This window comes from Egretta garzetta, unplaced genomic scaffold (genome assembly GCF_000687185.1).
Source record: "Egretta garzetta isolate BGI_Z169 unplaced genomic scaffold, ASM68718v1 scaffold322, whole genome shotgun sequence".
Lineage (NCBI taxonomy): Eukaryota > Metazoa > Chordata > Aves > Pelecaniformes > Ardeidae > Egretta > Egretta garzetta.
In genome coordinates, this window is record NW_009259044.1 from 891222 (window position 1) to 905112 (window position 13891).

Here is a 13891-nt window from a genome sequence, read left to right on the forward strand (position 1 = left end):
TGTATCCACCAGAAGAGCTTTCTAACATCACCCTTTACTTCCACTAACTTCACTGGAGATATGCTGGCTTGCCCTGGGGGCACAAGGCACACCAAATTTGGCATTATTTTGGATTCTGTGAGCAATGATTAAGAACTACCAATTTTTATTGCTTTGAGCCTTCCAGGCAGGGAGATAGATGAACATGATATTCACCTGGGTATAAGAGAGGCTTTGGGGGAATAATGCAGCTTTACTAATAGCGATGTGACGAGATAAGTGAAAAATCTTTGTCTGGATTGAATTTTGCACTGCTGCAGGAGACACTTCCCACTGTTACCTGCCAAATGCTGCTGAAGAGACATGTTTAATTGAGTCCTAATCTATTCAGATGAAGAATCTGAACAGGAAGTTGCTGGGGAGCCAGCACGAGTCTGATTCTTTATGTGCTCTTTTAATACAAAGTGCTTTGCATAGAGCCAGGTTCATGGTGCATCCCAAGTTACTTAATTTTTCCCTGTTTTCAGCTGTATCTGAAAAACCTAAAAAATCCATTAATAACCTTTTCTAGTAAGGCCAGCTGTGCACCTCCAGCTGTGTGCCATTGACCATTACGCATTGGCCAGCTTTACCGCTTCAAACATTCAGATCAACCACAAATGGTAAATCACACGTTATGGCAATGCACATTTTCTTCTTCCAGTGAGGAGCAGTAGCCAGCTCCCCTCCAAATGAAAACCTTTATGAGCAGAAAGCTTTGGAGGTACATCATGAAAAGCAAATTGCGCTCTAAGTCGGGGGCAACTGCCTTTAACTGTGCGGAGAGGTGATGACAGCTGCAGAACATTCAGTCCATTTGCATCTGGCTGAGAGAAAATGCAAAATGATCAATTCAAGCCGAGCAGATTTGAAAGCCTTGTGAACTCATTTATAATACTCTTCTGCCTTATATGCACTTTAGCGCTGAGAATTGCCATATGTGATCGTGTCCCCCATTTGCCACAGATACTTGTCTAACTAGCTGCCTATTAAACCAATTTAATCGGCATATTTATTTAATTACTCTTCCCCTTATTTCTTTACCCAGTGTAGACAAAGCCTGGCAACATGTATTGCAGGGGGCCTGGAGAAGAGCATAAGTGCTGAAATCAGAGGGTGGTATTACTGTTATTTATTTTCTTGTGTAATCCTTCTAGTTAAAGGCTCTCAAAGGCAGCAATGACACATTGCCAGTGTAACAGACAAATTAGCAGTAACTGTGGCCTGTGAACATCTAGTCCAGGAAATGTAATAGCTCTTTTCCCTTCAGCAGTGGATGCTCCTAAATGAAACTCATGCATCATTGTTGCCTGATGAATGAATGTAGATGAACATGGCAAAGAAAAAAAAAAAAACCTGTTCTTGTAAGAACAGGGGAGTTTTGAGAAGGGAAGCAGGAACAAATTCTCTGAAGCCTCAAAATACCCTAACAGCATTTGGGCACTGAGGGAGAAGAGTTTTCCTTCAGTTGTACTTTGTGACCTTATTTCAGTTTCATTTTAAAGCCATGAGCTGAGCTCCAATCTAAACAGTGTGAATGAAGCCTTTTGGTGTCAACCTCACTGCCCCTGAATCAAAATCATCATAAGCAGCAGCATCCCTATATTTATTACTTACACCTGAAGGCAGCTGGGGTGAGTAAACTTGGTTAATACTTAGGTCATGCATAGAAGCACCAGAGACCAAAGTCAGCCTTAAATTTAGCATAAGGATTCCTAATCACCTAGACTTTTTGTAATCTTTGTTTTTATCCTGTCCTTGTGTATTAAAGTTGTTTCAGAGGCTGAACATTTCCTTTCTGATAGTGATAGAAGTCTGCCAGAATGAGAACAAAATAAAAGCTATGTAAAAGCTTCAGGAATTAGTCTCAAAAATTGAAGGGAGTATTATAAAGTTGTGCCTTTAGAAGAGACATTGTAGAGTAATGACAAATGCACTTATCCTTACCATCTTCTGAGCAAACTAGATGCCTTGTGCGATGTGTATGCACGTCTTTGGCCTTCTTGAAATGCACATAGTCTTCTAGCAAGGAGAATTTATTTTCTCCTGAGATTTTTCAGAGAGAGAAAATCTGTAGCAGGCTGGAGAACAAGAGCAGTCTGATGCATGTGAGGAGGAGGAGGAGGGTGAGTGCTCATCTAGGCTTCACAGACTCTCTCTCTCTTGCCTGCTTCCAAGGTTTGATTTCTCTAGCTTGGACACTGCAATCATGGTGAAGATGGGGTAGGGCATTGCAACCTGCAGCTCAGATTGCTTTTATCTTGTCATATTTCTCTTCAGTCAGAGGGAGGCTTCCCTGAGGGTTTTGTTCTTCCTCAAGACCATTCGGTGTATGTTTCATGAGTCAACGTTCATGGAGGCCGTGCGCTTTCAAACCTCTTAACAGTTCTTCACTCTGTGCTGCTGATGTTCATAGAAAACTGCTGGCAGAAGTAGAGCTAAGAAGTGTCAGATGTCACACAGCAGTGGCGTGGGTAGAAGACAAGCTGCTCAGCTGACTGTTACGATGCACATGACTTTGTCCTGGCTTTTCTCAAAGGAGGATTAGTCTGAAACTCATCATACCATGAGAACTTTCCAGTGGAGACCACAGATTGTACTTCAGGATGTAATCTAAGGTCTCTTTGAAAAGAGAGAACTCCTTTATAGAGGAACGGGCTAGAGATCAAGGGCAGTCTTTGCTGTGATTTAACAATTTAAGAGGGGAAGATGTTTTGGCTCTATCTACAGTTTTGTCATGAATGCTTTGTCACGTCACGTCTACTTTTAACTTGCTGGTGAATCCACAGAACATTCAATGATGACAAGCCACACATTAGGATGTTCTGGCACAACAAAAATGTTGTAGAACAGCTATCTTCCAAAAGCGATTGTCATACAGTATGAAAGGGGAGCACAAATTTGAAAATGGACACATTTTCAAAAATAGTTTTTGCAAATTGGATAGGCAGAGTGTCATGAGAGGGCCACAGGTGGCAGAGGATAAATTGCAGTTGTCTACTGGACCTGTTGCTGGTAAACAGTTTTCTACGTACTCAGTACCCACTTTTTGCATTTGACTGATGCATGGAGTTCTGGCTTTGCCTCCTCACTTGAGTATTTTCCATGTATTATTCATATTCCTGCATTACAAACTGTGGTACAAGATGTTCCAGACTGGGTAGCTTGTCTCCATACAACAACTTGGCTTAGCACTGTACTTTGAAAATTATTTAGTGTGTGTGCACAAAGTCCAGAAGGATTGTTTGAACGACAGAAACCTGTTGTATAATTGCCTTTTTTTTCAATTTCTGAGTCTATAGCAATGTAATCTGAGGCCTAAAAAGAGTATTGGGGGCTTTGGTGAGTAAGGCATAGCAACAAAACCCAAGACTTTGTTGATATCTTATTACTTTTTTAGTTTACTTTACAGTAGGATATGAAAAAAAAAATCATGTTGTTTCCCCCTATTTTTCTTCTATGTTAACCCATGGAGAGCATATAATAGACAATTCTGTTATCTACCTTGGAGGATTTAGATTTTGCTTGTGGCTTGAGCAGCCAAGAATCGACTGGAAGGGAGGCTACAGATATATCGTATACTGATAAATATATGTTATTTTCAAATCCAGAACTGACAAGATAGGTGCGTCTTTCAAAGAATAGGCACTTGATATAAAACCCTCTGGTATCTGCAGCCTGTTGGCATTTGTACAAACCAGGGCAGAGGCAGGGTGAAATCAGGTCAGAGGTGTCAATTCCAATGAATCTGGTTTGGAAGGATCAGAAAGGGGTAGCTACAGAAAGCGACCAAAGAACAGAAGCAAAGGAGTTCCTGGGATGGGAAAAGGCTTTGTATTATTTGCATGTTTGCTCATATCGCCTGCTCTGCTGCCAGAACACAGGGGTTTTGACACATAACCTTCAAGCTCTATATGTAAAAAAGTGGTTATCAGGAATAATTGTATCTAGCATCCCCATGAACTGCTAAAAGATCTAAAGACAAAGTCGATGGGCAAGAGTAGTTGCGTATCTATATGCAGATAAGATAATGCTGATTTAAAATAGACAGCGTATATCTCCTGTTCCAGCAGAGCTGCTCTGAGTCAGATAAAATCTGAAGACTCGGGAAATGATGGGAGGATATTTGCTGAGCTAACTTCTACATGGACCCCAATCGATCACACAAAATCTGTTGTAGAACAGAAATAGAAGCAACTTACAGACAAACTGCTTGATTAGGGATCTAGGCTCACCCTTGTGTCCAAATCCTAACGGACACCCATAGTCTTCCAGAAGGGCAGTTGAGTTTAAAACAAAGAAATAAGAATTCTTTTATCCTCAGATCTGAATGCCAGTTGCTCGCATATGTACATTCCTGTTTCATGTGGTCCATCCCTGGAGGTATCAGTGGACACTGGATATTATGGACAAAAAATTGGCAGTGTAGATGAATCCGTCATAACCAGCATGCTCTGTACATGATTAATATGTAGAATGGCACATGTTGCATCAATATTTATATTTGATCCATTGAGACAGCTAGTTAGTTCAGCATATGGGAAGCATTACAGTTTTGTGAGCCTACAATGTCATTTCTTATACAGGGTGGGTGTATATAACAAAAATAATTGTGTTTATGTAGCAAAACATACTCACGCAGGCTGTATCAATTGAGGTCTTGCACAGCCATTGAAAATACAAATAAAATATCATTAAAAAATATCCAAGCAATACAGAAAATAGTTCACACAGAAGAACCTAAGTGATGTGTATTCAGAAGAGAAGAGGAGTTTTCCTACGCTGGAGCCAGCAATGACTGAAGCTGGAAATACCACCCAACAAGCAGTATTTTCAGATGTTTAATTATAAAAATGAGAAGAAGGGGGAGGGAGAGAAGAAAGGGTGGACTGAGTTATCAGTTCAGAGGGAATGAATTTCAGGCCTTTGGCTCAGCAAACATGCAGTTACCTGCCAATTTAAAAGTCAGTGGATAGTTACAGAACACGGTGTCAGAGTAGGAGACTGCCTGGGTTGAAGATCATTAAGAAACCCGTGGATATAGTTGTGATGGTGCATGCTGAGGACTTGAAGCCCCAAAGGACTATCTAGAAGTTTCTTGCCAGCACTCCCATGTTTTAATATGGGCAAGGGACTGGCTTTGGTTAAAATCCACTTCCTCTTTGTCCAATTGATGCTGTTAATAGCAGTAGTGCAGCACTGCAGGCTTTCAACAGCTAGTACAGGCAGGAGGTGGAACTCCTGGGTGGTGTCAACATCAACCCCTTTGCCAAAGCTATGGATATCACTGTCCAAGTCCATATTGGATGGCACAGGAAAGCTCCAAGGCTCCAAGAACAGGGCTGATGGCGGCGAATGCTCCCACAGACTGTTAAGCAGATGGTGGTTGCACCAGGCTGGCTTTTTACTTTTTATCCTTCCTTCTGAACAGAGATGAGCTCCAAGTGCCCTGCTCACTCCTTAATGGGTCTTCTTGGTAAGAATACAAAACTGCCTCCCTTCTCACCAGGCCATACAAGACTGATGGAACTGAAAGTATCCAGCTGCTGCGGGATGGACTGGTCTATGCACTCAGTCTGCTCAGGCGCAGGATAACTCTTGGGACAGAAAACACAGAGGATGTTATTTGCAAGGTCTCTCAGAATGTAAAGCTTCCCCCTTCTGCCTTTCTGCTTCTTAATTAAAAAAAAATCATCTTACCTTGGTCAGTATGCTGGACTGTACAGGAAGCAGCACAAAACAAGTTAGAGATGGTCAAGACCAAATAACTCCCTTGAACTATTTGGGTTTTAAGGGATTATTTCTGCAGTATGAAAACTTGAGTTTTGAGCAGCAAAACTTGTGATGCAAGTTTGCATACAGTTAATTAAGGCCTCACTTTTTGAAAGGTTTCTGCAGGTTGAGAACAGCTCTATTTTAACAATTGACAACATAATATAGATATAGCATACAGCATAATGTCAGTGAGAAGTTGATGATGTACAGACTTGATAGATCTTCTCCTCAGTCTGGTGGGGCTCAGGCGTAAGCCTCTGGCCCCCAGTGATGAAATCTCAGGGGCTTTCTCACCTTGGAGAAAGCTGGACATCTCTCTCAATTAACATTCCAAGGACTGCTGGCAGATACTTTCCTCCCAGGAAGGGTGATGCTCACAGTGTTTTCCTTCCTCACCCTTCCAGCCCTGTCTCTTCCCCTTTGTACTTGTTTTAAGAGTGGCAATATTTTCAATGTGGGGAGTTTTCAAAGGATCTGAGTGACCGAGGTGGTCACTGTAATGTGTTTCTAAATGACTTGGCAGTTTTTGGAACCCATTGTCAAATCTTAACAAAAGCTGTTTCATTATGTACTCTTATTAAACACACTTCTACTTTGGAAATGATTGGAAGGCTTGGGGAGGGGGAAACATAGACAAGAGTTAAAGTGCTTCCAAGGTATTTTTCCCCCATAAAGTAGCAAGAACGCACCAATTTTCATCCTGGAGCCAAGAAAGAAAACTGGTTTATTCTCTTAAAGATTTTCCTTTTTAAGAAGCAATTTCCTGGCCCAAATCTGGCGGAGGCTTTAATCCTCAAGCCTGGTTTGAAGGGAAAGTCTGCCCTGTGGATGGGAGGGATGGTGCCATTGAAGGGAAGGCTGCAAGGGCCGTTCCCAGTTCCTCTACTCACAGGGAATTAGGGTGAAGATGAAAGGTAGAAAGCAGCAAAGGTTTTGGGAGGTATATTTGTGGATTCAGTGGGTGCTCTTGCCATGCCATCAGAGAGGGTCTCTCAAGTCAGAGTGTGTCAGTGACCTGGTAAATGTGGGAGGAAATGGCTTGCCTTGAACCCCAGTGTTAGAAGAGGGGGGACTTACTCTTTCAGAGGCTTTGGTGGCTTGCACTGGTTTACATTATCCGGGAAACTACAGCATAAATGCAAAGCATGTGATTGCTAACTCCCCATTCTTTGCCTGCCTCTGTTATAGTCCTACAGACTCCTCATGTAGCACTGGGAATAAGTGTGGTTCAACACTCATTATATTCCCTTTATTCATTTGTGTGCTTGCATAGTGCTAATAACAATGCAGTACAATAAAAGATAGCACTAGTCTTAAATTAAATGCAGCCTTTCCAGTATCTCAGCAGGGTGGCAGGCAGGCATGTATTTCCAGCTGCCTTTCAGCAACCCCATTAATAAATCATATTTATTTTCCTGGAAGGAGAACTGCTGGGACATCCTTCTGTTTTGGGGGCAGAATCACATTCAATATCCCAAAATTATTTGTTGGACATGGGTGTGAAGTTTAGACTTGAGAATTGCAACTGCCAGAAACTCCATGGTCTTTTTCCTACCTTCCTTTAACTGCCATTTATACAGGTTTTTTTCCTGTTGTTCTCATCCACCAACTTGCATGCTGTTCTAGTTAATGAGAAGCATTTCCCTCGTATGTATTTAGGGCGATCATCCTTTCTCAGCATGTGTCTGTCTCTAATGATTTACCCAGACAAACACTGCATCAGAACACGTCTGAATGCTGGCAATCTTTGATCCCTGTAATACATCTGGACTTAGGCAGTGGCCAGTGTCTTCTGAAACAAGGGGAACATTTGAGTTCAGGTCCAAATCACATTGCTTACACGCAGACAGTCTCAGATAAACAACCCGAGTTCTCTTAATATTTCCCCACTTAGCCTATTTTTCAAAATGTTTGTTGTTTTGATTGTTCCCTAAGCTATCTCTCCAACTTTCCTCTGGCTTTATTATAAGAAGGCAAGGAAGGGAGAGACCCAAGAGCCTTATTCAAATAAGTGTTATTAGTGACAGTCATGCTAACTCATTTGCCAAGAAACTGTTTATCTACAGAGAATATATCTTCAATTTATTTGTAATAGTAGAATCTCTGTTAATAACTTGCATAATGACAACTCTTATTTCAGTAGAAATGTGTGTTTTAAGAGTGAATTGCTGATTATTTTGAGGGTCTTACACAGACAGAAAATAACTCACATAGAATGACAATAAGTCTTATCAACCTTAAGATCTGCAAGATGATGGTCACCATCATAACCTGTAAATGGTTTGTGAATAAGGAAGATTACCGTGACTATTCTAGTAATACATGTCTGTGGAAGCAAGGCTGCAGATTTTTACTGGGAGAAGTTTAGGTAGGTATAGAAAATTATGAAAATACCATCTAAAATGAAGCTTTAGGTGAAATTGTTAGGTTTGTTGGTTTTGTGGTTGGTTTTTTATTTTACAATTGAATGTCTAAGCTGTGCAAGCGTATGGAAAATTTCATAATTGTGTAAGCAATCTTATGCTATGGATTGGCCAAATACGAACCTGACCTGCTTGCTTTGAAGTACTTTTGCATTGCAGGTATCTTGACCTGTTTGATTAATGAGGTCTTTTTTCATGTTTTGCAAAAGTGTAATCAGAAATGAATGTTTACACTGCCTGTTAAGATCCAAATCCAAACCGGAGCTTATTCAGTGAGCAGCATTGGAACTTGTAACAGCAGTCTGAATTTTTGTGCGGTGAAGAGCTATGGCCAGGATTCTGGTTACTTGGGTTAATTTTTGTTTAAGGAAGTCACACTTATCTCTTCTCTAAACTAAGTATCACAGTAGTGGTCCATTTCTCCGGGATGTCTTTTTGCTCCTCAGATGGAAATTGCTATACAAACATGAAACATTGTTTTAATCTGTTGTGTTTAAAGGAAGTTAGAGTGCGTTAGTATGAAATCTAGGATGATATCTGGAATAACTAGTGTTTGCAAAACTTTCTTCAGTTAAATCTTCTCAATCAAAGTTCATGCTCTTAAGTGTTAGCGAAGGAGGTTGCTGAATAACCAACTCAACACCATTCCAGATGAGTGGTCCCCTGATTCACAGTGTTCTCTTCCTGTTCAGGTTTTCAGTCAGATGTTTATCTTAGTCTTGACCTCAATGTTTAGAGATACTTTAACCTTGCAAACAAAATAATGGGGACCTCTGGTTGTTGTCATTAGAAAATTGGCTGCGATGGAATCATTGGCTCAGCTGCCAAAGAGGATCGCTGTGGAATCTGCAGTGGTGATGGCAAAACCTGTAAAGTGGTGAAAGGCGACTTCAACCACACCAAGGGGATGGGTGAGTAACCCTCAGCAGCTTTTTAGTGGAGTGGAGGTTCTCTTAACTGCTTGAGGAGAGTTAAAGAGTGGTAGTAACAGCTCTTCTTCTTGGATAGCGTTGGACTCATCTGCTCTAGTAAACACATAAGAAACGCGAAACAAACCCCAACTCAATTCAAATGTGATATCCTGTCTGCTTCTTATTCAGTTGCCCACATACCAGCCATAGCCTCTATCTGAAATTCAGGCTGAAGCTGTGTTTCTCATTTTGAATGCTACCGGTGCTGTTGATTTTAAATAAGAGACAAAATCACAGTATCTTTTCCAGTGGGAGGGAAGTCTGATTTCAGCACCATCTTTGAGCTCTTTGAGAGCTCAGAATGATGCTTGCTGCATGTTGCAGATGATTCATGTTATAATCGGGATACCTCAGCTAAATGAAAGAGCCTTCCCCTCTGAATATTTTTATTGATTCCCTGCCAGCAATAGTACCCAGTATAGGATACAAGAGCTTCCAGTCAGACTTAAGACTTTACCCTTTCTTGTTAAACATTAATGTATATACAGCTTGGTGTTTGAATTAGTCTTTGTTCCAGAGTTTCTGTATTGCGCTTCTGAGAAACCTGTTATCGCACATCCTAATCAGGCAAGGGGAAGGAAAACCAGATTCAGGACTTGCAAGCTGGTCCAAGAGGAAGGAATTGTCCAGAAAATAATATTTCACATTCAGGGAATACAGAATTGCCATTTCTCTATGTAGAAATACCTTCAACATCTGCTACTCCAGGACTGAGTTCAGCAAAGCACATAAAGATTCCATTTAAGCACACACTTCAATTCTGTTTAGTTATTAAAGCAGCACCAGTTCTTAGCCGCTTCCTTGATTCAAGCTCTCAGCACTGAAGTCCGAGGCTCTGATTTTGTTCATTGACCTCTTCCTCTGCACCCTCCTCCTCCTTATCTGTGAAGCCAGCTGTGATCTGTCACCTCCTCTGAGATGCAGGTAGGATTTCCCACCTCCACCACATCTTCCTGGAGCACATTTGTGCTGTTGCATTGCTAGGCCAACCTGTTGAATGATTTCTTGCATTATTGCCTTTGACTCTTTTGTCCCAGTTATTTTCCACCTACTTACCTCAAGGCATTTGCATGTGATGCAAATGGTGGGAAAAGTTTCTCATTTCCATTGAAAAAAACCTATTCTCCATTCTGTAGCAGATTTTATAGCTGTTCATGAACTTCTTATTTGTTGCTGAAGAGTAACTATCTTTTATCTTTTCTGATGAGACTATGAAACATCTTGTGCAGATAAACAAGAAATTTCTGGGTCACTGTCAGGAGGTTGCACCCATTTCCAACCAGACAGACTGCTTGAGGGTGGTAAATTTACAAGGCTGTAGGAACAGAACAGTTTCAGCCATAACTGGTTGTCTGGCTGCCAGGACACTACGGAAGGCAGGAGGCTTTCACCCCCAGCTCCCTGTAACCTACTGAGAAGAGATGGCTGGCTAATTCATGGTCAGTGTTCAAGCATTTATTGATCCTTATTCTTTGCTGATCATCTCAGAAGCGCAAACATGTCAAAATGTTGCTTTGTCAATGCAATGTTTCCACCTTTACCCATCTCGCATAATCTGTAAGATAATTGTTTTTACAATTACAATTTCTTAAACATTTATTTGATGTTTTGATTTATTAACTTTAAAGGGAATTAAATTTTACATGGGAATAGTTTTAAAAAGTGACATCCATGGTACGCCAAACAAGATCATCTTTGCTTTTTATTTTTTTTTAAGTCATGCTCTTCTAATGAGCATCCTTGCCTACGAAAATGGAAAGAATATTTACAGTGTTCTAATTGTTCACTGTTCATGTTTTCCTGCTTTTGGGTTTTGTTTATGTTAGACACTGAAAACGGATTTGTTGGTTTCGCTTATGATTCCTAGGCCTGATTCTGCAAACATTTTATGCATTGTGAGTTACTCCCATCAATTTCTATTCATTTACTGCTGTTTTGCACTGAATCTCATGCAGTAAGCAAAGCTCCAGGGTTGGGTCTGAGGTATCACAAGTGAACATGAGGTTACTCAAGAAAAAATTAGCTTTTTTTCTTTAAAATGACATTTAAGTAAATATGTACAAAGATCTGACAAAAGTTGGGGCAAAGGAGAATATACAATATGACTAGAGTAACAGATTCAGGGTTTGGATTTGGAAATGATTGCACAGGTCAGTGGCAAATCCCCACGAACTTACTGCGATCCAAGTCAGGGCCAACACACTGAGTCAAGTACGCTGATATATTATTTCAGAAGAGAATAGACTTCAAATATCAAGACATTGATTATTTTGGAGTGGTGTCTGTTTTGGGAATTGCAGTTGCAACTTTCAGGCCAGATCCTCAGCTGCTCTGCACGGGGGACTCTGTTGACTGCAGGATTGGTCTCTATGTCCTGTGATTGCAAATCATGTTGTCAAGCCCTATTTACTGAACTAAATCCATGCCAACTCCTTTCTGTTCCTTAGTAACCAATAGTCATTGTAAGAAGGTTTCGACATGTGTGATGGCAAAGGCAAAGGCTATTCCCAAGTGTTTCTCGTGTAAGATACTTGAATGCTTTTTGCAGTGTCAGTGGGTGTTGGTGACATCCTTTGGTGTTGGTTCTTTGTCTTCTTTTGGTTGGATTAGATGGGGAGATTGGTATCCAAAGCCATGGATAAACTTCAAGTCCTTTACTATTTAGCTTGGTTTGTCAAAGGTAACAAGTACAGATCCTTTCCTTTTAGAAAACCTATCTGCATGAAAGACAGCCAAATTTTCATTAACTGAGTAAAAAGAACTGGGCCTATTTCTTTTTTTTTTTTTCCAACCTTAATGTCACAGATGAGGTTCTGCCACCCTGGTGGGGCATGATGGTGGAACATTTGAAGTGCCTCATAGAAGGTCCAGCAGTTCAGATCTTGCCACCTGTGATCCAGCTGTAAATGGATTCCACTTCTCTTTTGGGGAGGAGATGGAAAGCCTTTATTTATGATTGTGATGCTAAACATCACATACACTTGTGTGCAGCTGGCTGTCTTCAGTAGGCCAACTGAATGCACTGTTTAGACTGTGGTTTACTTTTGACTGGCAGAATGCCCTGTACCTATTTCTACAAAATAATTTTTCAAAAACAAACACAGACTTGTTCTGAAGTCCATCTCTGTCTCCCTGCCACTGTACAGGGGGCCCAGAAGTAAAGGACAGCTCTTTGGCTCATATCTGTTGGGTAGCTGATTTATCACTGACTTCTGTCCAGACTCCAAGGCTGTGCCTGTAATGCTCAGAGACCTGCATCGAGAATGAGACCTGCATCTGTCTCTCTTGATTTTTCTCAGCCATATCAAGTTTTTCATTGCTGCCCTTTGCATATGATCCAAAAGAAGGACCACAGATATTTGGATTTTTTTAATGGCAGAACAAAATAAGGTGAGATATGCCATGTTGTAACTATCTTTTTGGGAAATGAAGAGTGTATCTTTGCTAGTGATTTTTCTTTTTAAGGTGGTGAAAAAGCAGACTTTTTATTGTGTACGTTACTTGTCCAGCACATATTTAAAAGAAAGAAAAGAAATTTGAACAGTGGTGCTGTAGTGCTGGCTAGGAGCATCTTTAGCCAACACAAGAAACTCTTTTTTTGTCAATAGGGTGTACATCTAAGTGATGAGACAATAGAACCCTAGGGCTAACTCTGGGATGTCTTATAAGGGTTTAAGCAGAACATGCAAGTTAGAAATCCCGGCAACCAACTTCACAGCAATAGTAGGAGGCTTTGAAATCTATCCATGGCTCCCCAGTGAAATTATTTTCTTCCAATGTGCTATCCCATGGCTGGAAGTGGACAGGTACTGATGCAGGAATTACTCTCAAGCTAATAGCAAGTGAGAATCATCACAACTATTCAGAAAATGGACGTGTAGTTACCACTGGACATATTTCTACTCCACTGCAACAACTAGCTCTCAGGAAAAGGTGCAAGGTGGGAAGGTTCATGGAAACTGAGATGCCCAGCTGGTACTTATCCCTAAAATATTAAGGAGCTGCATTGGCCATGACCAGCAGGTAGGCAGGGCAGTCTGATTTCCTTGGCTTCTACCTTGAGATCTTTGTTCAAAGCACTTTAGGGAAGTTTGGTAATGGGATGAGCACCGTTGACTTTCTCACACCTAATTTTCATGTGTGTACAGGGATAAGATATGAAGGTACAGTGCCCAGAGATCAGTACTTTCAGCCATGGGATAATTTTTCCTTTACCTCAGAGTCCATCTTTCATTGCAATGTGAACCAGGAGAACAGTTTTGTAGCAGATCAGTGACATTCTGAAGTTCACACTAAACTTTCTGTTCTTTCTGGGAATAGTAACAACAGCTAACAATGGATTTTCCTGTGTGAGCTGCTTTCCTCTTGCAAATCTCTCCAGCATTTAAATGAAGATACAGTAGCCACTGTTCACATATTAATCTCCTTGATGACAAAGCCACCTCTTTGTTCTGGTGTCTCTCCTAATACGAGTTACACCATATAATTTGTATCTAGGATTTGCTTCAATCACAGTCTTACATTCCTGAGACACTGATGTAATGCAAATTATCCAGAAAGATTGGTGCGTGCCAAAGTAACTGTTCCCAAGGTGGAGTATACTACATACAGCACTATAAATTATCAAATAATGAAGTTCTCCTGTTGTACTTTCAAAGCTTCATCTTAATAGGCTGATTTATGGGTGAAATTACTAGAAATACT

General features: G+C 40.8%; 1 protein-coding gene across 1 annotated transcript in view; it reads left to right on the forward strand.

Moving 5' to 3' along the window:
• The window catches only part of ADAMTS17 (ADAM metallopeptidase with thrombospondin type 1 motif 17), a 183698-nt gene that overhangs the window by 113607 nt on the left and 56200 nt on the right, over positions 1-13891 (forward strand). The window contains exons 15-16 of the mRNA XM_035890595.1: positions 9007-9127; positions 11635-11709. Of these exons, the coding sequence (XP_035746488.1) occupies positions 9007-9127; positions 11635-11709 (196 nt within the window). The remainder of the gene's footprint in view (positions 1-9006; positions 9128-11634; positions 11710-13891) is intronic.